This window comes from Macaca thibetana, chromosome 10 (genome assembly GCF_024542745.1).
Source record: "Macaca thibetana thibetana isolate TM-01 chromosome 10, ASM2454274v1, whole genome shotgun sequence".
Taxonomy (NCBI): domain Eukaryota; kingdom Metazoa; phylum Chordata; class Mammalia; order Primates; family Cercopithecidae; genus Macaca; species Macaca thibetana.
In genome coordinates this window covers 11,197,836-11,220,464 of record NC_065587.1, presented here as the reverse complement: position 1 = coordinate 11,220,464, position 22,629 = coordinate 11,197,836, and the positions used below count along the sequence as shown (strand labels likewise).

The following is a 22,629-nucleotide window of genomic DNA, read 5'->3' as shown; positions in this document are numbered from 1 at the left end:
AGCACACCCGGCCCATGGGAGGGGCCTCATCAATGCTAGCTGCCATTATGATGATGGGGATGGCGCTGGGCTGGAGAGCTTCCCGGTGGCCAGCTGACTTCTGCACACCCTTATCTACCCCTACAGCAACGGCAGAGGCTGGGCAGCCTGGTGCCACCTGAATCTGCGTCAGGCAGGGACTTGCAGGCTCCCGCTGCTGCCCCCTACCTCCTGCCTCCAGCTAAACCTGGTTTTCAGCCCTTCAGCACCTCCGCCTTCACTGGGTGCTCTTCACCACCTCCAGGAACCTTTCTGCCATCTGTCTGTCTGTCCGACTGTCTGTCTGCCTGCTCTTTTTGTGTCTCTTTCTGGCCATATCTATGATTCCCATGGTGTCACTGCTTCGTCGTCCTGGTCCTTCTTCACGTCCGTGTCTCTGCTTTCCTCTATGTCTCCGTCTCTCCATGCCCCACGTTTGCCCCTCACTCCCTTGTCTGTATCTGTCTGTCTGTCTGTCTGTCTATGTCCATCTCCGCCCCTTCCTCTCTACGTCCCCTCCTCCTCGGGCTCCCACTTGCTGTGTCTATTTTCATCTGTGTGTCTCTGTCCCAGAGAAATGCTTGCAGGAGTGATGGATGGTCCATTAGAAAAAGATTAACAGGTGCGCTGAATGGAGAAACATCTGTTGTGAGGGAGGAGAAGGCGCGGGGTGACCTTTTGGATGGCAGTGGCTCCCCGCATCCCCGGTGGGAGTGCGTGTGTGGCGCGTGTGGCCAGAGCCAGCTGGTCATCATCACGGAGTGTCAGCATCTACAGCTTTCATCTCCGCGGACATCGCTTACTGGGCTGGCAAATTGCTGGCTCTGAGCAGCATCTGGACCCTGGCTCAGCCAGGGGCGCTGGGCCTCAGCCCTCCCCACCGAGGGTCCCTCTCAGGGTCCCACTCCTCTTTTGGGACGACTTCTTGAGTCAGATGTAATTACAGATGGAAATGGGCCTTCTCCTTTCATCTGGGCTTGAGAGGAGCTGGCAGTTTTGCTAGTTTTCCCAGGCACCAGGCTGGAAGCTGGTGCTTGGGTTATTTTTTTTTCATCGTCCTTTTAACCCACATGGAGTCAGAGTCAGGTCCTTGCAGCTCCCTGTTGCTGATGGAGAGGGCTCCTGCTTTCGGTCCTCTGCTCTCCCACCTCCCAGCCCGTTGGGCCCTCTGCCTGCACAACCTTCTCTGCTCCCTGCCACCGGCTCTCTCTTAGCTTTTAGGTCTCTGCTGAGATGTCGCTGCCTCCTGACCCCACTAGCACCGCTCCCCTAGCCACCCTCTGCTTTCCTGTCATCAGCACACACCAGCTTGGTTTGTTAACTTGGTTTACTGGGCTTTGCCCCCAGAACATGAGCTTCTCAAAGGCAGGGACAGTGCCCTGACTCCCTCACCACTGCCCACCCTGGTAGCATGAGCCCAGCACATCATATCATTCAAATCTGTGGCAGCCATGCAGGAATGAATGAATGAATGAATGAATTCGGCTGTGGTCCCCGTGTGGTGTAATGGGAGAGCAGTTTGGTCATGCAGGAATGAATGAATGAATGAATGAATGAATGAGTGAATTCGGCTGCGGTCCCCGTGTGGTGTAATGGGAGAGCAGTTTGGCCATGCAGGAATGAATGAATGAATGAATGAATGAATGAATGAATGAATGAATGAATTCGGCTGTGGTCCCTGTGTGGTGTAATGGGAGAGCAGTTTGGAGTCCAGCTTGGTTCAGTCCCCTGCCTTGCCCTGCCACGTCCTTGCTGGATGGCTCTGAACAAGTCATTCCCCCTCCCAGTTTTCCCAGCCTCAGTCTCTCCATCTGTGAAACGGAGAGGCTAACTTGTGTTGGGCGTCAAATCAGGTCTCAACAACGGTGCTTCCCGTCTCTGTGATTCAGGCAGGGATGACCTGGCACCACCGTGAGCACACACCAGACACTTCAGCAGTCCCGGGGAAGCCGTGGTGGGGAGCGAAGGGGCTGGGCCTCCTAGGAGCCTTAGAGGAGAGGTTTGGATGAATTAGTTCATTCACTCGATCCTCTAGTTTTATGGATAAGGAAACTAAACTCCAGAGTAGTGGGGAAGCGACTCTCCCAGGACCGCACAGCCACTTAATGTCCAAACCAAGCCCGGATCCCTCTAACCTCCCCCACTGCCGCCAATCGTGGCCTCTAGTGTGGCCTGCTTTAAATACTGGGGTTCTTTGAACAATGCCATTTGCAGAACATCAGTTAAAAACCGGGAGTAAACAGCTCTGGGAGCAGAGGGAGGCTCTGCGGCTGCTGCGGCAGGAGTTAGTCTCCCTCTGACCACCCAGTGGCTTTGGGCAGGTCCTCTTACCTCCCTGGGTCTGAATGTCCTCCTCTGAGAGCTGTCGGGTGTGCTGAGAGCCACCACGGGTGCTGTGTGTGCAGGACTGTGCCTGGCATGCAGCAGGTACATTGTGTCCATCCTCCTTTCATGGGGCATGATGTCCCCAGCCACCCTTGGTCCTGAGACGGCCAGTGCTGGGAAGGGGAGAGAGAAGTTCTGCATGAACAGGGGTTAAGGGCAGGAGTCTTGGAGCCAGGCTGCCTGGGTTCAAATCCTGGCCCCACCACTTGTTAGCTCTGCAGCCTCAGGCAAGGGACTGGTGTCCTGTAAACCCGCATCCTTGCCTGCCTGCAGATGGGTTCTTATGAGAGACTAAGTGAAGTGATGCCTGTAAAATATATAGAACAGTTCCTGGCATGTGGTAAGTGCTCACTAAACGGGTTAGGGTCGTGGGCAAACAAGGAGTTTCTGGCAACGCCTGTCCTGCTTTCCTGTCTTGCTCTGCATCTTAGCCGTGTGATCTCAGGCTGGCCTCCAAGCCTCAGTTTCCTCATCTGTGAAATGGGTATCAGAACACTTCCCTCGTGGTGCACTACAAGCCTCATTTCCAAATTTGTGGAAGGTCAGCCCTGTGGGGTCCCCCAAGTCTCACCATCTCAGCAGACCTCTCAGGACCCTGAGGTAGCAGAGATGAGAGGCCCTCAGGGCCTTGTACACGCAGCAGTGGGGAGACTGAGCTGTGGTGAGGATACCGACCCGCCAGGCCACACAGCCAGGGTGGGTGTCCAGAGGGGATCCACTGCTGCCCTCTGGTCTGACCGGGTCTCCATTCCCCACCCCAATGCCCCACAGCCAGAGGAGCTGACCAACATCCTGGAGATCTGCAACGTGGTCTTCACCAGCATGTTTGCCCTGGAGATGATCCTGAAGCTGGCGGCATTTGGGCTCTTCGACTACCTGCGTAACCCCTACAACATCTTCGATAGCATCATTGTCATCATCAGGTACTCCTCCACCCTCCCCCCGGGCAGCAGAGTGGCTTGGGGGGGAGGGGGCGGGATTTAATGTGAAGACCCCAGCCACTATATAAAGGACATAGGATGGCAGTGGAAACCCGTTGCACTGAAACAATGATCGAAATAGTCAAACATTTGTGATTTAGCAACATATTTATGCAAAGTTAAATAGCACGATCTAGCAGCGGGTCTGTGACTGCTATCATTCCAAGGAAGGGATGGGCATAAATAATATTGGGAAACAGCTGCATCGGCTGTCACATGACATGAAGACATCAGTTACTTTGATTGCCACAATGCCATAGGTACTGCTAATTCTCTGTGGCTTCCTGTTTACATTCATAACCAAAAGACACATTAAATCTCATAAAGAGGACAGTGACATCCACGGAGCTCCTGGATTCTAGCCAGAGATTTCTTGTGGGGGTGGTGGTCCATGGACTCCAGGTGAAGAGCCCCTGATTAGCTGCGTGGAGCAGCATCCAACATATTTGTCAGATGGATGGATGAATGGAAGCTCTGACTCTCTGTTTTCCCTTCTCCCTCTGTCTTCCTCTCCCCCCCGGCCTCCTACTGCTCCCTCCTACCTGCACCCTGGGCCTGCCCTGTGGGGCCACAGCATCTGGGAGATAGTGGGGCAGGCGGACGGTGGGCTGTCGGTGCTGCGGACCTTCCGGCTGCTGCGCGTGCTGAAGCTGGTGCGCTTCATGCCTGCCCTGCGGCGCCAGCTCGTGGTGCTCATGAAGACCATGGATAACGTGGCCACCTTCTGCATGCTGCTCATGCTTTTCATCTTCATCTTCAGGTGAGCCTGCCCTGCTGGGGGCCATACCTCAGGGCCTGCTAGGGCTGTGGGCGGGAGCCTGGGGGATGTGGTCCGCTGTGCTTCTCTGGACAAAGCCACCTGGACCTGGGTGTGAAGGCTGACACCGTCCCTCAGTCCCCTGTGGCTTTCAGCAAGCATGACCCCCTGAGCCTCAGTGTTCACCTCTGTAAAATGGGACCCACGCTGCCCCGCCTCCCCCTGCCCGCATTTTACTGAGTTGACTGGGAATGAAACAAGGTGGGTGGGCAGTTTGCTGCGTGTGAGTCTGATGAGCCTCGTCCACCCTTTCCCCAGCATCCTTGGGATGCACATTTTTGGCTGCAAGTTCAGCCTCCGCACGGACACTGGAGACACGGTCCCTGACAGGAAGAACTTCGACTCCCTGCTGTGGGCCATCGTCACCGTGTTCCAGGTGAGTGGCCGCTGTGTGTCCATATGTGCTGGGGAAGCGATGGGACAGTAGCCCTTGGAGGGGCGGGACTGACAGCCCCCGTGCCTCCCTGGAGAGCCTAGCCCTGGACTAGGGGTACCCCAGGGCTAACTGTGTCTCCCCAACAGATCCTCACCCAGGAGGACTGGAACGTCGTGCTCTACAACGGCATGGCCTCCACCTCCCCCTGGGCCTCCCTCTACTTTGTCGCCCTCATGACCTTCGGCAACTATGTGCTCTTCAACCTGCTGGTGGCCATCCTGGTGGAGGGCTTCCAGGCGGAGGTGACTGTGGTCTTGGCAGAGGAAGCACCCCCACAGGGCCTGCAAAAGACTGGGCGAGGGAGAGGTGGCCTGGATGGGGGAGGGCTGCCATTCAAACTTCTAGCAGGCAACCTGTTCCCAAAGGAGGGGGTTGCTGATGAGGTGGTGAGCTCTTCATCATAGGAAGCATGCAAATGGAAACTGCATCTGCCATCTCTGCTCTCCCCCAGGGATGTAGGACTAGGTTTCTCCATCTCTGAGATTCGAAATCCCCCAAGATTAGGGACTCTGGGCCCTGCCCCCTCTGTTCTCTGAGGCTCTTGGGATACTTGCAGTCAGGCAGATGTAGGGTTGTGGCCTAGGTTCTTGTTAGCATCTCGTTTCCCTTTTCCAACCCTCAGTTTTCCCATCTGTAAAATGGTGGCGGAAACACCTGTAGAAAAATTCAGGAGGGAGCTGGAAAGGGAGGAGCTGGGCTGACCGGCATTTTAACATGAGGGATGCTCTCCCAGGGTGACGCCAATCGCTCCTACTCGGACGACGACCAGAGCTCATCCAACATGGAGGAATTTGACAAGCTCCAGGAAGGCCTGGACAGCAGCGGAGGTAAACAGGCCCTCGCTTGTCACCTAGAGGGCCAAGATCCTTCCCCACAGATCCAGGTGGGCAGAGGGGACAGCGTCTGACTTGCCCTCAAGTCCAGGCTCAGGGACTGCTACTTTTCTATGGTTTGTTGTTTATGTTCATAATTGGAAAAAATGTGAAATCTCAAAAAGAGGTCAGTGACGTCCATGGACCCCTGGGATTCTAGGCACAGGGGTAGCTGCAGCCTACCGCATCCCTCCACACACCAGGGCCCCTTGGTTAGAGCCTCAGGGCCTTAGGTCGAGGCCCAGGTTCTGGTCTTGCCTGGCACTACCAGGCATCCTGGAACAAGCATCCCCCAACCCTAGCCCAGTGTCTTTCTTGGTAACCAGGGCGGACAGTCCCTGCCTTGTTTCCCATTGTGGGCATGGGAGTGAGGTGCCAGGCTGGTCCTGAGCACAGAAGGCAAGGGGTCCACACATACCTAAATAAAGTTGAGAGCCCTACAGGTGGGGCAGAGGGGAGGCACTGTGATGGGGTGCAACCAGGAAGACTTCCTGGTAGAGGAAGCCTCCTCAGAAAAGCTCTCCATTTCTGCTCCTTCCTTGTTTGTTTGTCTCGTGGCTCCCTTGCTCTTGTTCTGTCCTTCTGTCTGCCATCTGTCCCTCCCTCTGTCTCCATCTCACTCCTCCAGATCCCAAGCTCTTTCCAATCCCCATGACCCCCAATGGGCACCTGGACCCCAGTCTCCCGCTGGGTGGGCACCTAGGTCCTGCTGGGGCTGCGGGACCTGCCCCCCGACTCTCACTGCAGCCGGACCCTATGCTGGTGGCCCTGGGCTCCCGAAAGAGCAGCGTCATGTCTCTGGGGAGGATGAGCTATGATCAGCGCTCCCTGGTGAGTCCTTGTGGGGAGCTCTGGATGGGCACTTCCTGCTGGGGTACGTGTGGAGGGGCCCTGAAGAGAGGTACCTGCCAGTCCAGCCTCAGACTCTGGTGCCCAGCCAAAGTCAGGCAGGGGCCATATCTGTTGCATTCCTGGGTGCCAGTGCCAGAGCGGGACCTGGCAATAAGGAATGAATGAATGCCCAGTGCCAGTGGGGTCTGGTGCAGAAAACTGGCTTTTCATCTCAGCAGCAATGTGTAGGGTAAAAAGAGCTGGGCTTTGAATCCAGCTTCTGCCACCTCCAAGCTGTGTGACAATGAGCAAATTACTGCCCTTCTCTGAGCCTCAGTTTCCTTACCTGTAAAATGGGAAGATGGCCCTAACTTGCTGTACCTTCCTCAAGGGAAGTGAGGTGGCAGAAGGGGATATAACCTCTAGGTGGACGTGCCCCCATGTCCTCATGGATGTGGATGGAGTGAGGTGGGACAGGGAGAGGAGTTCTAGGATCCATTCCGTCACCCGCTGGCCAGGCGAGTGACCCTCTTAGAGCCACAGTGGGGGTGCAGGCTGCCTTTGGGCACCTGGTGCCCCACCCATGGGTGTGCCTGTGGGGCGCTGACCCGAGCGGGAATTCCTCCCAGTCCAGCTCCCGGAGCTCCTACTACGGGCCGTGGGGCCGCAGCGGGGCCTGGGCCAGCCGCCGCTCCAGCTGGAATAGCCTCAAGCACAAGCCGCCGTCGGCGGAGCATGAGTCCCTGCTCTCCGCGGAGCGCGGCGGCGGCGCCCGGGTCTGCGAGGTTGCCGGGGACGAGGGGCTGCCACGGCCGGCACCCCTGCACGCCCCTCACGCCCCGCACGCCCACCACGCTCATCACGGGCCCCATCTGGCACACCGCCACCGCCACCACCGCCGGACACTGTCCCTCGACACCAGAGACTCGGTGGACCTGGCCGAGCTGGTGCCCACCGTGGGCGCCCACCCCCGGGCCGCTTGGAGGGCGGCGGGCCCGGCCCCCGGGCATGAGGACTGCAATGGCAGGATGCCCAGCATCGCCAAGGACGTCTTCACCAAGATGGGCGACCGCCGGGATCGCGGGGAGGATGAGGAGGAGATCGACTACGTGAGTGGGGACCGGGCGGAAGGGGACCTGGTGCAGCGGGATAGGAAAAAGGGGGTGCGGCCACAGGAGGCGGGGCCCCAGCGGGCGGGCCCACGGGGGGCATGGCCGGGGCGTGGCCGGAGCGGCTAGGGCTTCAGGTGCGAGGCAGGAGGAGCGGGGCCAGAACTGCCCACCCCTGAGCTGGGCCCGCTCCTGAGAGAGAAGCCCTCCCTGGCTGACCCCGGGGGGCAGAGAGTTCGGAGGTGACCCTGCGACCCCAGCTGGCGGGATGGCCGCATGGGCGGAGACCGGCAGCCCTGCGCATCGCTAACCCCCGGCGCTCCATCCTCCTTTTGCCAGACCCTGTGCTTCCGCGTCCGGAAGATGATCGACGTCTATAAGCCCGACTGGTGCGAGGTCCGCGAAGACTGGTCTGTCTACCTCTTCTCTCCCGAGAACAGGTGGGCGGGGCCAGGCCTGGGGTGAGGGTTAGAGTAGGGGTGACGTGGGAGGGACGGATCTCTGCCGAGCCAGGCAAGGCCATTGGTGGTGCTCTCCCAGACCACAGCGGACCCTCCTGGCCCAGAGGTGGAGGTCTCCAGGGGAGAGTGCAGCCTCCTGAGGGCTGCTGGGTGAAGATGGATTTGGGGAGGAGGATTGGCTGGAGGAGGTCAGGGAGGAGATAGCCTTGGCTTCCAAGATCCCTGGGGAGCAGGGGTCCCCTGGGCTAGGCGAGAACTTTAGGCAAGACAGATGTTGGTGGCCAGGCTCTCCTGGGCTCTCGTCTAGTCTAGGCCATCCCTGTGCTGGGCACCAGGTTGAACCATCCTCAAGTAGCCTGTATGGCTTGCATCTCAGGGGACATCAGAAGGCTTCCTGAAGGAGGAGGCCTTTGTGCTGGGCTGTGGAGGCAGGTGGTAATCCAGTAGGCACATCAGGGGCTGTGAAGAAGAGGAGCCTGGTGCAGGGGCAGGGAGCAGACTGAGGGAAGGCCTGGGGCAGAAGCAGAGGGTACCAGGCAACGTGGTATCCTCCTGAGAGGCTCAGGGATCTGGGCTAAGCCTTGAGTGCCAGGGCAAGGTGGGTGACCTCATGGTGTGCGTGTGTGGTCAGAGGAGGTGGCGCCAGGTGGGCACCCTGAGCAGGTGTAGAGTCAGCACCTGCCATGTGGCCAAAGGAGAGGATAGGGGTTGCTTCCTTGAGGCCAGCCTGGTCTGCACTTCTGCCTGGGCCCTCTGCCTTCTTTCTGGCCAGGGTGGGAGGCAGCTGACGCTCAGGCGGCCCCCACCCACCCTGCCCAGGTTCCGGGTCCTGTGTCAGACCATTATTGCCCACAAGCTCTTCGACTACGTTGTCCTGGCCTTCATCTTTCTCAACTGCATCACCATCGCCTTGGAGCGGCCTCAGATCGAGGCTGGCAGCACTGTGAGTGGCTCTAGCCTTTGGGCAGGGCAGGGGCCAGGCCAAGGGACAGCTTGCCAGGGCTGAGGGGGGCAGGGAGACCTCCCACCATGGGGGAGGCGGGACAGGGAGTTTGCCCTTGGGGGAGGTGGAACTGGGAGTTTGCCTTTGGAGCGGGGAAAGCCTCTGTGAACTGAGAAGTGGCAGCCTCTTCTCTACGCACCTTGGCCAAAGCAGATGCTGGCCAGTGGCCAGGCAGCTCTGGGAGCCCCTGGGCCCATGGTATCTCCCAATGCTTTCAGGAACGCATCTTTCTCACCGTGTCCAACTACATCTTTACGGCCATCTTCGTGGGCGAGATGACACTGAAGGTAACTCCCAGCTTCACTCAGGGCCCCTGACCCTGGGTCAGCCCCTGCCTCAGCTTGTCACTCGCCTGCCATCGGCCTCATTCCACTCGTAGCCCCATAGCCCACCCCTCTGGGTACCAGCCCCTGGGCTGGGCTTCCACGACCCAGAAGGGGTCAGCCTTGTCCCCATTCACAGGAGTCACAACCCCGCTAGACAGACGGGTGCAGGGAACACTGAGTGTGATGGAGGCACCTGCTGGAGGTGTGGGGCGCAGGGGAAGCATCCCGTCTGGGGCGCTTCCCAGGGCGGGCAGTTTTGAATTGGATTTGCCAGAGGCACCGGGAACCTAACGGGGCGGCCTGCTGGGCCCTGACCCTGCCCCGTCCCCGCCCATCACCCACCCTCAGAGGGCGGCCTGAACCCTCCCCTTCCCTCCAAACCCGCCACTTGCAGGACCCGCCCCCTCCCCCCGAAGCCGACATGGCCTCGCCCCGCCTCCTCGCGCAGAGCCCGGCTGGCCCCGCCCACCTACCCGCTCCTCCCCCGGCTGCCTGACCCCGGCCCCACCCCTGTCCCAGGTGGTCTCGCTGGGCCTGTACTTCGGCGAGCAGGCGTACCTGCGCAGCAGCTGGAACGTGCTGGACGGCTTTCTTGTCTTCGTGTCCATCATCGACATCGTCGTGTCCCTGGCCTCGGCCGGGGGAGCCAAAATCCTGGGGGTCCTCCGAGTCTTGCGGCTCCTGCGCACCCTACGTCCCCTGCGGTGAGGAACCCTCCCTGGCGGATGGGGGAAGGTGTCATGCACTGTGCAGAGAAGCCACGGGTCGGTGGAATTGGGCCGTCACTCCGCCCTCCCCTCCCGCCCACTCGGTCCTCCAATACTGAGTGCCAAGCACCCTGAACTGTTCCCGGGGGAGGGGACTGCAGACCCTGGGGGTGGGGCATGCTGGAAGAGCAGGGCTGAAGCTGGACCCCAGTATTGCTGCCCACTCTGCGTGTCCCTGAGTGGCTCGTTGCCATCTCTGGGCATCAGTCCTAGACCAGGGTGTGGTGTGGACCCGGAGGAGCTGGGCACAGTGAGGGGTGAGGGCAGGTGCCCTGCTGCTGCTGTAGATCTGAGGCCTGGGTGCAGCTTGCATCCTGCTCTGCCAGTGTCTGGGTTGCCTGGCCGCTTTCTCTGCATTCCTGGCGACTGTCCTCATGCCCCAGGATGTTCAGCCCTGGTGAGCCCTGGGGGCTCATGCCCTGGGATGCTCAGCCCTGGTGACTCTGGGCTGAGTAGGGGCTGCCTCTTGGTCAAGGGATTATGTGTGCCTGGCCTCTCCCTGCCCTCAGTGTCATCAGCCGGGCGCCGGGCCTGAAGCTGGTGGTGGAGACACTCATCTCCTCCCTCAAGCCCATCGGCAACATCGTGCTCATCTGCTGTGCCTTCTTCATCATCTTTGGCATCCTAGGAGTTCAGGTGAGGGGTGCCCAGGCTGGGCAGGGACTGGGCTCTGTGACTGGGGAAAAGGAAGTCTCAGACAGCCAGGGGAGAGACTCCACATTCCAACCTCATGCGCCTTGCCTGCTGTGGGCTCCTCCTCCAGGGAGGGAGACAGACATGGGCCCAGATGACTGAGCACAAGACAGGCTGAGTAAATGCAATCGAGAGGCGGGTTCCTCTCTGACTTGCAACCCTCACCCGTGAGAGCACCAACTTTGCCCCCTTTCCCCAGCTCTTCAAGGGCAAGTTCTACCACTGTCTGGGCGTGGACACACGCAACATCACCAACCGCTCGGACTGCATGGCCGCCAACTACCGCTGGGTCCATCACAAATACAACTTCGACAACCTGGGCCAGGTGAGCACCGCCCTCCTAGCCCTGATCAGACCCTCCCCTCTCTTGGATGCCAGTGGCTCTGGGAATCACAGACCTGGCTTCAGTCTTGCACTGCCAGGACTGACACTGACTTCTCCTCTCCAAGCCTCAGTTTCCTATTCTGCAAAATGGGTAAGGGTAGCACTCACCTCTCAGGTGGGATGAGGCTTAGAGAGTCTGTGTGCAGAGTGCCCAGCAAACGCCTTCACTTAGTAGGTGCTTTGTGAACATTGGTTCTTGGCTCCCACCCCCGACCCAGGGGACCCTGACAGGAGTTTGAGAATCAAGCAGTCCTGGAGGTGAATCCAGCTCTGCCACTTTCTGTAGGTGTGGCCTCCCTGAGCCTCAGTTTCCTCATCTATGAAATGGAAATGTTACAGCCTGCCAGGCAGGCTGCGGTCCCGGTGTGGTTCCCTCTCCTGTCACCCACCCACTGCTGTCTGCTCTGTCGACAGGCACACCCCTGCCTGGTGTCTGCTTTCCCCTTGGTTTCCTCTCCTGGGGGCCTGCCAGGCGTGACCCATCTGGGCAGTGCCCCAGGTGAGACCCCTTGGCTGGCTGCCTCCCCTTCCCTGCTCTCATTTCTCCAGGGTCTGCCCAGAAGGCCAGGTATGTCCACTTGCAGGTGTGCCTTGCCCCAGGGCACACAGGAAGGAGCAGGCTCCAGGCCCTCGTCCCCCGCTGGCTGATGGGCAGTCTCCAGCTAGATCCCCCTGGAGGGCTTGCCCCCCAGTGGCACCTCAGAGGGGAGCCACAAGGCCTTGGAGGGGCAGTGAGTGCCCAGGGAAAGGGTGTCGGGAACCGTGACAGTCACTACCCCTGCCCATCTGGGGAAAAGATGTCTTAGGAAGTTGAGGGGGAGCTCGCCAGGGGCCTTTTGTGCCCATGCTCCTGACCCCCTTCACCTATGGGCCCTGCCCCAGTGCCAGCCCCGCCCCTTTGGAGCATTTCTGGGTCTACCTGGCACCAGGCTCTTCTGGAATCCCTCATGGGGTGTTCTCAGCACTCGGAGCCACCTGGAGGGTTCCGGCCTGGCCTGCAGCCTCTGACTCCTCAGTGGCCCTTACCAGCTGTGTGCCCTCAGACAAGTGCCAGACCCTCTGTTCCAGTGTCCTCATCTGTCAACAGGGACAGTGATGGCAGGTCCTTGGAATGCAGGAGCCTCCTGTGCCCTTGGCAGGGGGGCTTCCTCTGCCCTCCCTGCTCCTGGGTGTGAACACTTTCTGGACACCTTCGGCACCGTTCCCACCTGGAAAGAGAAGAGGAGGGGTCTGTGATCTGGATGGTGGGAAGGAGGGGCCAGTGCGGGGCCAGAGACTCATTCCAGAACCGTATGTCCTGGCCCACAGTGGCAGGAGCACAGAGCGGGGTGTGACCGCCTCTGCCCTGGGGAGAGGGCGTCCTGAGTAGGACATGTGACCTCCGGGCAGTTTCTGGTGAAATGGGACCCTTTGTGAACCTACTAACTACTGGTGCAAGGATGGCACCGGAGGCTGTGCTCAAGTTCAGTTCAGAGAACCTTTACTGAGCACCTGCTGTATGCAAGGTTCTGCGCTGGGTGCCGGTGCTGCAGAACCAGATGTGACCTCACTGAAGGGACATGAGGATGCTGATCTGCCATCTCTGTGGGAGCCTTGGGTGGCTGTGTTCTGGGGACCACCTCCTTTTCAAAATTTTACAAACCAGGGAGAGAAATTATTGCCATTTTACCCAAGAGGAAATGGGCCCAGAGACATCGAGGAACTTGCCTCAAATCACATAGCCAGTGAGTGGTACAGCCTGGGCTCTGACCCAGGGTTCCTGACGCCTCTCATGAGCTCCTGTTTTCAGATGCTAGGGCAAACGTGTCTTACCCCCTGGAGTAAGGATGGCAGGGACCGTCTGGTTGAGCCTCAGTTGGCCCTCCCAGCACACCTGCCAGAAAGGTATTTGTTAGCTCCATTCTGTGGGTGAGGGGACAGGAGTTCATGAATTTTTTTTGCCCAAGATCACACAGCTGGATGATTTCAGAGCTGAGACCAAAACCCAGGACTGTGGGTCCAGCACTTTTTCTTCTGTAACAGCAACTACAAGAGTATGTTGCAGGCACATAGTACCTCCTTAGGAAAGGTTTGCTGGATGAGGGCACAGCTCTGTCACATGGAGAAGACCTCTTTGTCCCTCTGTCTCCCAGGGGCAGAAGAACAGAGAGCTGAGGAAGGGTGGCTGCAGCTGGCATCACTCACACTCCTCACTCCTGCATTCCCCTTCCCCATGTCTCCCAGGCTCTGATGTCCCTCTTTGTCCTGGCATCCAAGGATGGTTGGGTGAACATCATGTACAATGGACTGGATGCTGTCGCTGTGGACCAGCAGGTGGGTGTAGCTGGGACCAGGTCAAGCCTTGATGCAGGGAGGGACATGGTGTCCTTGGGGCCCAGTGGTTTGAATTTGAAACTGGTGCCAGCGAGACCCACAGCCCCAGTGTCTCCCCACTGTCAGCATAGCCCACCCCTCACATCTTGGCCTGAATATTCACCATTAGAGCTACTCCTTGGGTAGCATAAATCATTGTTACATTTGCTTTGGCAAATCCCCCTTGCTCTTTGTGGAGAGGCATCTGAGCTGCTCCTGCCTGGAGGGGCGCAGAGCCTGGTGGGTAGAGAACCAAGTGCAGGCAGAGAAGAGGGGCTGAGCCAGCTGGCAGAGGAACAGAGAGGGTGAGAGTGTGATGTGTTTAGGGAATTGGGAGTTGGGGGCTAGGAGCAGAAAATGAGAGGCAGGAGATGGGGAGAGGAGGCAGGTAGGGCTAGGTGGTCTGCAAGCCCCCGAGTGTGCAATGACAAGGGGCAAAAGTTTATTCTGAGGGCAGAGAGAGCCAGTGAGGGGCTAACAGCAAGAGTGGTGTCCCTGCTTGTCAGGTCTGCTTGTCAGTGCAGCCTCCTGAGGGCTGCTGAGTGAAGATGGATTTGGGAGGGGGATTGGGTGGAGGAGGTCAGGGAAGAGACTCAGCCTTGGCTTCCGAGACCCCTGGGGAGCAGGGATCCCTCTGGGTCTAGGTGGAGACTTTAGGCAAGATGTGTGGCTGACCAAGGTCGGCTGTGTTCAGACCGAGGGGGTCACTGAGAGAAGAAACAGAAAGATTCCCTAGCTCAAGACAGGGCCCACTCAGTGGTGGAGGCAGGGATGTGTGCAACTCTCAGGCTGATAATGGACCCCTGGTTCTTGGCTTCATGGGTGCCACCCAGTAAGACTCTGGAGCTGGATGTGGGGGTGGTGGTATTGGCTGGGAGGAATGAGAATGCTTGGCTGCATCTTCCTCTACTTCCTTGTCTGCTCTGTCTCCTCACCCCCACAAGCTTGCCCTCAGGAAGCTCAGGGTCTGGAAGGGAAGGGTCAGAGGGAAGGTGGGTCAGGGAGGCAACATTTGGTCCGTGGTTTGCACATGGGTGGCAATGACTGTGGTGTGTTAAGTATTGACTCTTTGCAAGGCACATGCATACACGGATTCCACCAAGGAAACTATGCATCCAAGTTTTCCTCTCTGCTGGCCACCTTGTTTTCTGCCTTATTTCTGGATGGGTGAAAAAGTGGATGGATGGAGGTGTCGATGGAGGGGTGGCTGGCTGGCTGGGTGGGAGAATGGGTGGGTGGTGGATTGATGGATGGATGGATGGATGGATACATGGGTGAATGGATGGGTAGGTGAATGGATGGGCGAATGGGTGGGTGAGTGGATGGGTGGATGGATGGATGGGTGGGTCGATGGGTCGATGGGTGGATGGGTGAGTGAGTGGATGAATGGGTGAGTGGATGGGTGGATGGATGGATGGGTGGGTAAATGGATGAATGAATGGGTGGATGGATGGGTGGGTGAATGGGTGGATGGGTGAGTGAGTGAATGAATGGGTGAGTGGATGGGTGGATGGATGATAGATGGATGGATGAGTGGGTGGATGGATGGGTGGATGCATGGATGGATGGGTGGGTGGATGAATGGGTGGATGGGTGGGTGGGTGGATGGATGGGTAGATGGATGGATGGGTAGATAGATGAATGGCTGGCTGGCTGGTTAGCTGGTAGGTGGATGGATGGGTGGATACATGGATGGGTGAATGGATGGATGGGTGGGTGGATGGGTGGGTGGATGGGTGGGTGGGTGGATGGGTGGGTGGATGGATGGATGGGTAGATAGATGAATGGGTGGCTGGCTGGCTGGTGGGTAGATGGATGGGTGGATGCATGGATGGGCAAGTGGGTGGATGGATGGGTGGATAGATGGGTGGGTGGATGGATGGATGAGTGGATGGGTGGTGGATGGATGGGTGAGTGAGTGGAAGGAAAGGTAGATGGATGGATGCATGCATGCATAGGTGAATGAATGGATAGGTGAATGAGAGGAAGAAGACAGACGTTTCCAGGAGGCAGCCGCTAAGCAGAGAGGGAGAGGTGGCTTTCTTGGCTGAGGACCATATTGTGTCATGCTCAGGGTATTTACTTCTTACCTGCTGCCTCATTTAGACCTCACAGCTGCCTTCCTGGAGGCAGGCTCAACACATCCCCACTCCATGGAGGCTCAGCCAGGTTGGGCACTTCCCCATGGCCCTGTAGGGCCTGATCAGCCTCCTCAGCCCTCTCTGACTCCCCTGCAGCCTGTGACCAACCACAACCCCTGGATGCTGCTGTACTTCATCTCCTTCCTGCTCATCGTCAGCTTCTTCGTGCTCAACATGTTTGTGGGTGTCGTGGTGGAGAACTTCCACAAGTGCCGGCAGCACCAGGAGGCTGAAGAGGCACGGCGGCGGGAGGAGAAGCGGCTGCGGCGCCTGGAGAAGAAGCGCCGGAGTGAGTGGGTGCCTGTGGAGGGTGTGGGCCACCCAGCTCTAGGCCCCTCTGCCTGGACCTGACCCCAGCATCCTGAGACTTTGGAGCTGGAAGGAAACAAATGATACAGCCCCTGTGTCCAGGGCTCAGTCACTTCTCCCAGCATCTTTCTGTCCGGGGGATCTGAGCTCCATCAGTGTCCAATGGCTGACACCACTGCCAACCTGAGTAAGGCTGTTGGGGGTTCAGTCCACGCATAGGGCAAAGGCAGAGCCTGGGAAACCTGCCCTCCCTGCAGGCAGGCCCAGAGCTCCTGCCACAAGCTCATTTGGGGTAGATGGAGAGAATGAATGTCCTGCCTTCTTTGTCACCCTTCCCCACAGTTTCTGTCATGGTGCTTTGGCTGGGTGGAGATCTAACATTGATTCCAGAGCCTGGGGTGGATCAACATTTTCCTCCTTGCCCCCTCCCCTTCCTCCACCTTTCTGTCCTTTGTGCTCTGTGCCCTTTCCCTTGACCCTAACCCTCTGTGGTCTGTGCCACTCCCCCTGCACCACCTGCAGAGGCCCAGCGGCTGCCCTACTATGCCACCTATTGTCACACCCGACTACTCATCCACTCTATGTGCACCAGCCACTACCTGGACATCTTCATCACCTTCATCATCTGCCTCAACGTGGTCACCATGTCCCTGGAGCACTACAATCAGCCCACGGTGAGCCCTGGTCTGCCTCCCAGCCCAAGGTTACAAGGTGAGGGTGGGGTCTCAGCAGGACCCCACCCCAGGGATAGGGTAGGGAAGGGGTTAGCTGATAGCAGGATGTGAGCAGCCCCTCCATGCTGGGCTCTATGCTGGGCACTGCAATGGGAGGAGGTGCCGGACAAGCTTGCCCTCAGGAAGCTCAGGGTCTGGAAGGGAAGGGTCAGAGGGAAGGTGGGTCAGGGAGGCAACATTTGGTCCGTGGTTTGCACATGGGTGGCAATGACTGTGGTGTGTTAAGTATTGACTCTTTGCAAGGCACACTACATGTATGAACTCTTTAATCCTCACAGCAATCCTAAGGCTGGCAGGGGGAATCATTTGTCCAGATTTTATAGGTGAGGAACCTGAGGCTTAGAGAGCTTAAATATGCTGCCAAAATTACTCAGCCATACGTAGTGGAACCAGGTTTGGAACTTAGAATTGCATTCAAAGCCTACCATGTAGCCTCCATTACTACCTGGGCATATGGAGACTATGCAAAGGGTGGAAGGACCATTTCAGGCAAACACTGGTGGTGGATGAGGATGACCATTTCCCAGCTTGTTGCAGACTGGGTATGTGAGGGGCATGTGAGAAGCAAGTGCATTCTAAAAACCCTGATGGAGTTGGAGGGGAAGAAGAGGGAAGCAGAGCTTCCAGGTGTGGAATTAATACCTTATTTCAAATGATGGGAGAGGAATATTATGAATACAGGAAAAAGAAAGATAACCATTGGCAAAATGAAACAATAATTATGGAACTTCCAAATTAACAGGAAAAAAATGAAAGAATAATGGTTTACATTTACCAAGTATTGTTCTGTGTCCAGCACTGAATTATTAGCTCATTTAATTTTCATAGCAGCTTTCTAAGATGAAATGACTTACTCAAGATCATATGGTGAATTTGGAGTGAGCACTAAGCCAGGATTCAAATGTAGGCAGTCTGGCTCAGTAGCTCTTCATTAATACCCTATATTGCCTCCAAAGGTACCAACTGGACCAGATACACACAAATAGGAAAAAGGAAACAGAAGGAATAACAACATAAAATAAATAGCACACATTAAGATGGAAAGAATAAAAGCAGCATATAAATAATTATGCTAAAAGTAAATGGACTAAATTCTCTCCTTAAAAGGCAGAGACTTTCTGAGTGGAGGAAGGTTCTGGAGCTGGTCATGTGCCCTGGATCATGCTTCTCTTTGTTCCCCCATAGTCCCTGGAGACAGCCCTCAAGTACTGCAACTATATGTTCACCACTGTTTTTGTGCTGGAGGCTGTGCTGAAGCTGGTGGCATTTGGTCTGAGGCGCTTCTTCAAGGACCGGTGAGTGGCCAGGCTGGGTTAGGGCAGTAATAGGGTAGACTGCAGGATGAGGAAGCAGTCCTGACCCTTAGGGAAGTCTGGAGCAGCCTGAAGAGGGGAACCAGTAAGCATCTAGGCACTGGACAGGCATCCCAGCTGCTGCTTATAGCTCTGAACAGGAAATGATTATGGTATCATCTGATGGGTGCAGGGCATTCTACTTGGCCCTTCTCAGTTCATCTTTGGTAGGTTGTTTCTACCCTATAGGCAGAGCAGGGTCTGCCTCATGCTAATACTCCTTTTTGAAGGGAATAGTGAGGCTCAAAGAAGTTGGTGGATTAGCCTAAGGCCAGACAGAGGGAGCAGCCAGCTCAAGGTTAGACCTGGAAGTCACAGTCCATGCCTCCTTTCCTGCAGGAGGCTAGAGATGTTTATCCTGATCAGCCCCTTGCTTGAGGAAGTGATGGCTATGGGGAGCAGAGACAGGCCTGGACCCAGTGGCGTTAGGAGGCGCTAGTAAGGGAGGGCAGCCACACAGCCCAATGGGCCACAATAGAAGGTTGAGGACTTGGGAGACTCCCCTACTAAGATGTGTCTGAACCAGAGGGATCCTCCTCATGCCCGCTCCTACCCTCCCATGCACGGCTGAGCAGATGGAACCAGCTGGACCTGGCCATTGTGCTACTGTCAGTCATGGGCATCACACTGGAGGAGATAGAGATTAATGCAGCCCTGCCCATCAACCCCACCATCATCCGCATCATGAGGGTTCTGCGCATCGCCCGAGGTGAGGGGCAAGGGGTGGGACAGGGAACGGGGGCAAGCAGGGGCAGGATGAGACTCCTCATTGCCTGATGAGAGCACACAGGAGTGGGGTGGGGAGAGGTGGGGGCAGGAGTTTGTGGGCATGGTGGGCTCCTTGCTGAGCAGGGGTGAGCAGGAGCCGGGAGGCACACAGCCAGCACACACGCATGCACCCTCTGTGTGCACACACCTCCCCCAGCACACAGACAGCTTTGCATAGCACACATGGATACACACTCCCACTTCCTTATAACGTCATGACCCATGGGGTCCAGTCTCAGAGTGTGATGCAAGGAACCCAGTCCAACTGGGAAGATGTGAAACACCTCCAGCTCCTCCCTGGCGTTTCTCAATCACAGTGACTGGGACGTACGATCTTCAGAGACCCTTCTCCTCCCCTCAAGCTAGTTCCCACACTTCTTTTAAAAGCCTCCTGCCTCAGGGCGAGCCCAGGTGCCTCCTGCTCTTCTGCCTGCCAGAAACTCAGCGAGTGATGCCAGAGTCCTCTTTATCGAGAGGGGAAGGGAAGAGATGTGGCCACTCACGCTGGTCCTTTGTGCCTGTGACAGTTCATGGCACACTCATTCACACACTTCATAGACCTCAGTTCCCATGAGAATGCCCCATCCTCGGGGGCTGTTTTACAGTGACGCCCACGCCTTGTGTCCACATGTTTTTGTGCATGCCCCACTCACCCTGTGGCTGCACCCACATTCTTGTAATGTGGCGTCTGAGAGCCGGACTCTGCTTGCACGTGCCTTCATGTGCTCTTTTACCGAGTTTACGCACGTGCACACACGCGTGCACACACACGTCCCCACCGGCCCGGGGCTGAGTGGGCGGGGCTGGGTCTCGCCCACAGTGCTGAAGCTGTTGAAGATGGCCACAGGGATGCGGGCCCTGCTGGACACGGTGGTGCAAGCTTTGCCCCAGGTAAGAGCCACTCTTTCTGGCAGCCCTCCTGGGCTCATTGGTGTCAGGCTGGGCCCTGGGGCATGAAGGCCCTGATATTCCTTCTCACATCTGCCAAAGCCAGGGCAGATGCTGTCTCTGGGGATGCGTTTTGAGCCGAGGGCTGACAGGCAGAAAGAGTCCCTTTCTGCCTGTTTCTTCCGGCTTCACCACGTGGTTGCCAGTGACACTCTGTGTCCAGCCCTGCCCGTGCACTCAGGGTCCGCATCGTGCCCTTGGTTGCCCCAGGCTGGTGGAGGGAGATGGATACTTCAGGGAGATGTGGGGAGGGACCTCCAGCATGCTCCAGGGAGAGAAGACTGCCAGACACTCCCTGGGGAGATCAGGGAAGGCAGCCTAGGAAAGGGGACCTTTGAGCTTGACTTCCAAGGGTGGCTTGGCAGAAGAAGGTGGCAGTGTGGATGGGGAAGTTCCGAGATGGCATTCCAGGAGGGGCAGCATGAGACACTGACCCAGGTGGGGATCTCAGAAGTTAGGGAAGTTGCTTTACCCCCACCCCGTGGTTAGTGAAAAGGGAGATGTGATCAGGGCCACCGAGGGCATCTTTTTCATCCTCCTGGGAATTCTGCAACCCCAGTCCTTCCCTCCCTTGCTGTCTGGACTGCTTGAGGCTCTTCTTCCCCCTCCCCTAAGGGTGGCCTCTGCTGTGATGACCCTCGGGCACATTTATTTATTCATTATGATTCATCGAGTCATCAGGAACTTTAGACACCTTAAAATACAAGGCACAGATACTGCACAGTAAAAATGAGGAAACAAGATTAACAGCCCAGGGAAGGTGGAAGCAGAGCTAATTCTTTCGGGGAGTGGGGCTAAGGACATGGGTGAGTTCTGTTCCTGAGTTTGGTGTGAGCTTCCCAGCAGCCTCGGTATAAAGGGAAAGTGGCATGGTCTGGATGGAAAGCAAGGGCATTCATTCAGAGACGTGGTTTTTCCTAGCACTAAATTCCTTCAGGGGACTTTGTCCCATGGGAGATGGGAGTGATGCTGGGCTGCAGGCTGTGCAGACAAGAAGTAGATTGGAACCCCGACTTGGGCCATAATGCCTGAGAGCAAAGTCTGGGCCCTGGGCATGCAACTTAGCTTTTCGTGCCTCAGTTTCCTTGCCTGTGAAATGAGGATGGTGGTGAAGCATTGCTCCCTCAAGTGCTTATTTCAAAGGGCAGCGGTGAAGTTTCAGATGGTTAAAGCTTATGAAGCACTTCAGAAGCCTGGTTCATGGGAAGTGCCTTGTAAGAGGCTGCTAGGGATGGGGATGGCAGGTGTGTGGCTTGGCCTCCCTGGCCTCCTTGCTCCCACTCCCCTTCCCCATGCTCTGAGCCCCGGGCAGTCCTATCATGACTCCCAAATCCAGCGCAGAGCTGGCATGGGGCTTAGCACATGGAGATGTTCAGGACATCCCAGCCTCCAGCAGGAGACCCATGGTAGTCATTACAAGTGTATCAGCACTTTAGAAGCAGCATGTGCCAAGTGCCACTAGCCATGAAATGGTGCTGACCCCTCAAATTCCATTTGCTGTTGCTCATGCTGTTGCATGGACATTGTCCATTTCCTCGATTCTATGTAAAGTGCTCAGAAAATGAAACTCCAGCCTCTCCCCACCAGGCTCTGCCCCAAGAAGAGGGAGGAGGCATCAGAGAAGGCTTCTCAGGGGAGGTAACCCATGGACTGGGCTTTGAGGGATGGGGAGGAGGCATTTTCCAAGCAAAGACAGAGGGTCCTTCCTGCAGAGGGAAAATAATAAGTCAGGGCACTGTGGGGCTGTTTTCTGTGTGGCTGGAGTGTGCGGGGTTGGAAGATCAGGCTGGGAGGGGGTCCCAGGGGGCCAGGTCACAACACACGTTCAATGCCAGGGAAGCAAAGTCGGGCTTTATCTTGCAGGCAGTGGATGCCACAGGAGGGTTCTAGACAAGGGAGGTTGCAGCCAGAGCTGCTTTTGAGAAGGTGGCCTCTGGCGGCTGGGAGGAGAGTGGATTGGAGGAAGACGCTGGAGGCAGGGAAGCTGGTGAGGAGGCTGCCACAACCCTACCGGCTCTGAGATGCTGACAGTGGGGAGGGGACAGAGAAAAGCTGAAGGCAATCCTGGTTAAGAGACGCTGCCAGCCCCGGCCTGCGCAGAGCACAAAGCTGATTTCCTAGGGCCTCGACCACGCCAGATCCTTCTCAGCGGTTAGGGCTTTACAGTTTGTCTCACAGGCGCTCAGTAAGTGCTTGTTTTATTAATGAAGGGAACATCATTTAATTAGCCACTAGCAGTGCAGAACGGCTGGCCAGGAAACCCTTCTTTGGAGTGGAGAGGAGAAACTTGAGGAGTGGTGATTAACGGGGTTTACTTTTCAGCAGTTAATGTGAACGTCTTCTGATTCTCTTCACGCAGGTCTTCTGAGGGTTCTAAGAGAGATTTCATTTCTAGGGCAAGAATGTGGTTGAGCCCTTATCTTATCCATAGCATGAGTTAAAGGTGGTCTCCAGTGCATGGATGGATTTGAACTAGGTCTGGAATCTGGGACGCTTTCTCCCACAGGAGCTGTGGGACGGGGGTGGCTGGGTTTGCAGAGCCTTCTGGGGTCCACGGGCCTGCGTGATTCCTGCCTTCCCTCCTCTCTATGGCCAGGCCTCGTGCTGGCCCGAGGAGGCAAATCTGACCTCGTGCAGCTGTGTTCCTGTTCTTGAAGATTTCCCAGACCAGCAGATGATAGTGACAGGGACAAGTGCGTTTCGGTGGTTTCGTAGAGGAGCTAATGTTAGTGTTGAGATTTCCTGCCCTCTCCCTTCCCTTCATTCATCCATCCATTCAACCTTGGTAGCCACACAAGGTGTGTAGCACAGGTTGTGTGCACAGATCCTGGGCCCAGCCTGCTGGGTCTGGACCCCTGTCCTACCAGTTACTAGCTGTGTGCTTCTGGACAAGTGATGTCACCTCTCAGTCTGTCTCCTTCTTCATCTGAAGAATGGGGATAA

At 56.9% G+C, this 22,629-nt stretch overlaps 1 protein-coding gene across 1 annotated transcript in view; it reads left to right on the top strand.

Moving 5' to 3' along the window:
* The window catches only part of CACNA1I (calcium voltage-gated channel subunit alpha1 I), a 135,738-nt gene that overhangs the window by 100,202 nt on the left and 12,907 nt on the right, over positions 1-22,629 (top strand). Inside the window, 19 exon segments of the mRNA XM_050806160.1 lie at positions 3,175-3,326; positions 3,958-4,143; positions 4,459-4,576; positions 4,723-4,878; positions 5,370-5,463; positions 6,137-6,339; positions 6,969-7,448; positions 7,788-7,888; positions 8,729-8,852; positions 9,131-9,199; positions 9,758-9,942; positions 10,515-10,641; positions 10,898-11,023; positions 13,306-13,395; positions 15,672-15,864; positions 16,407-16,558; positions 17,804-17,913; positions 18,546-18,679; positions 19,559-19,629. Coding sequence (XP_050662117.1) covers positions 3,175-3,326; positions 3,958-4,143; positions 4,459-4,576; positions 4,723-4,878; positions 5,370-5,463; positions 6,137-6,339; positions 6,969-7,448; positions 7,788-7,888; positions 8,729-8,852; positions 9,131-9,199; positions 9,758-9,942; positions 10,515-10,641; positions 10,898-11,023; positions 13,306-13,395; positions 15,672-15,864; positions 16,407-16,558; positions 17,804-17,913; positions 18,546-18,679; positions 19,559-19,629 — 2,871 coding nt within the window.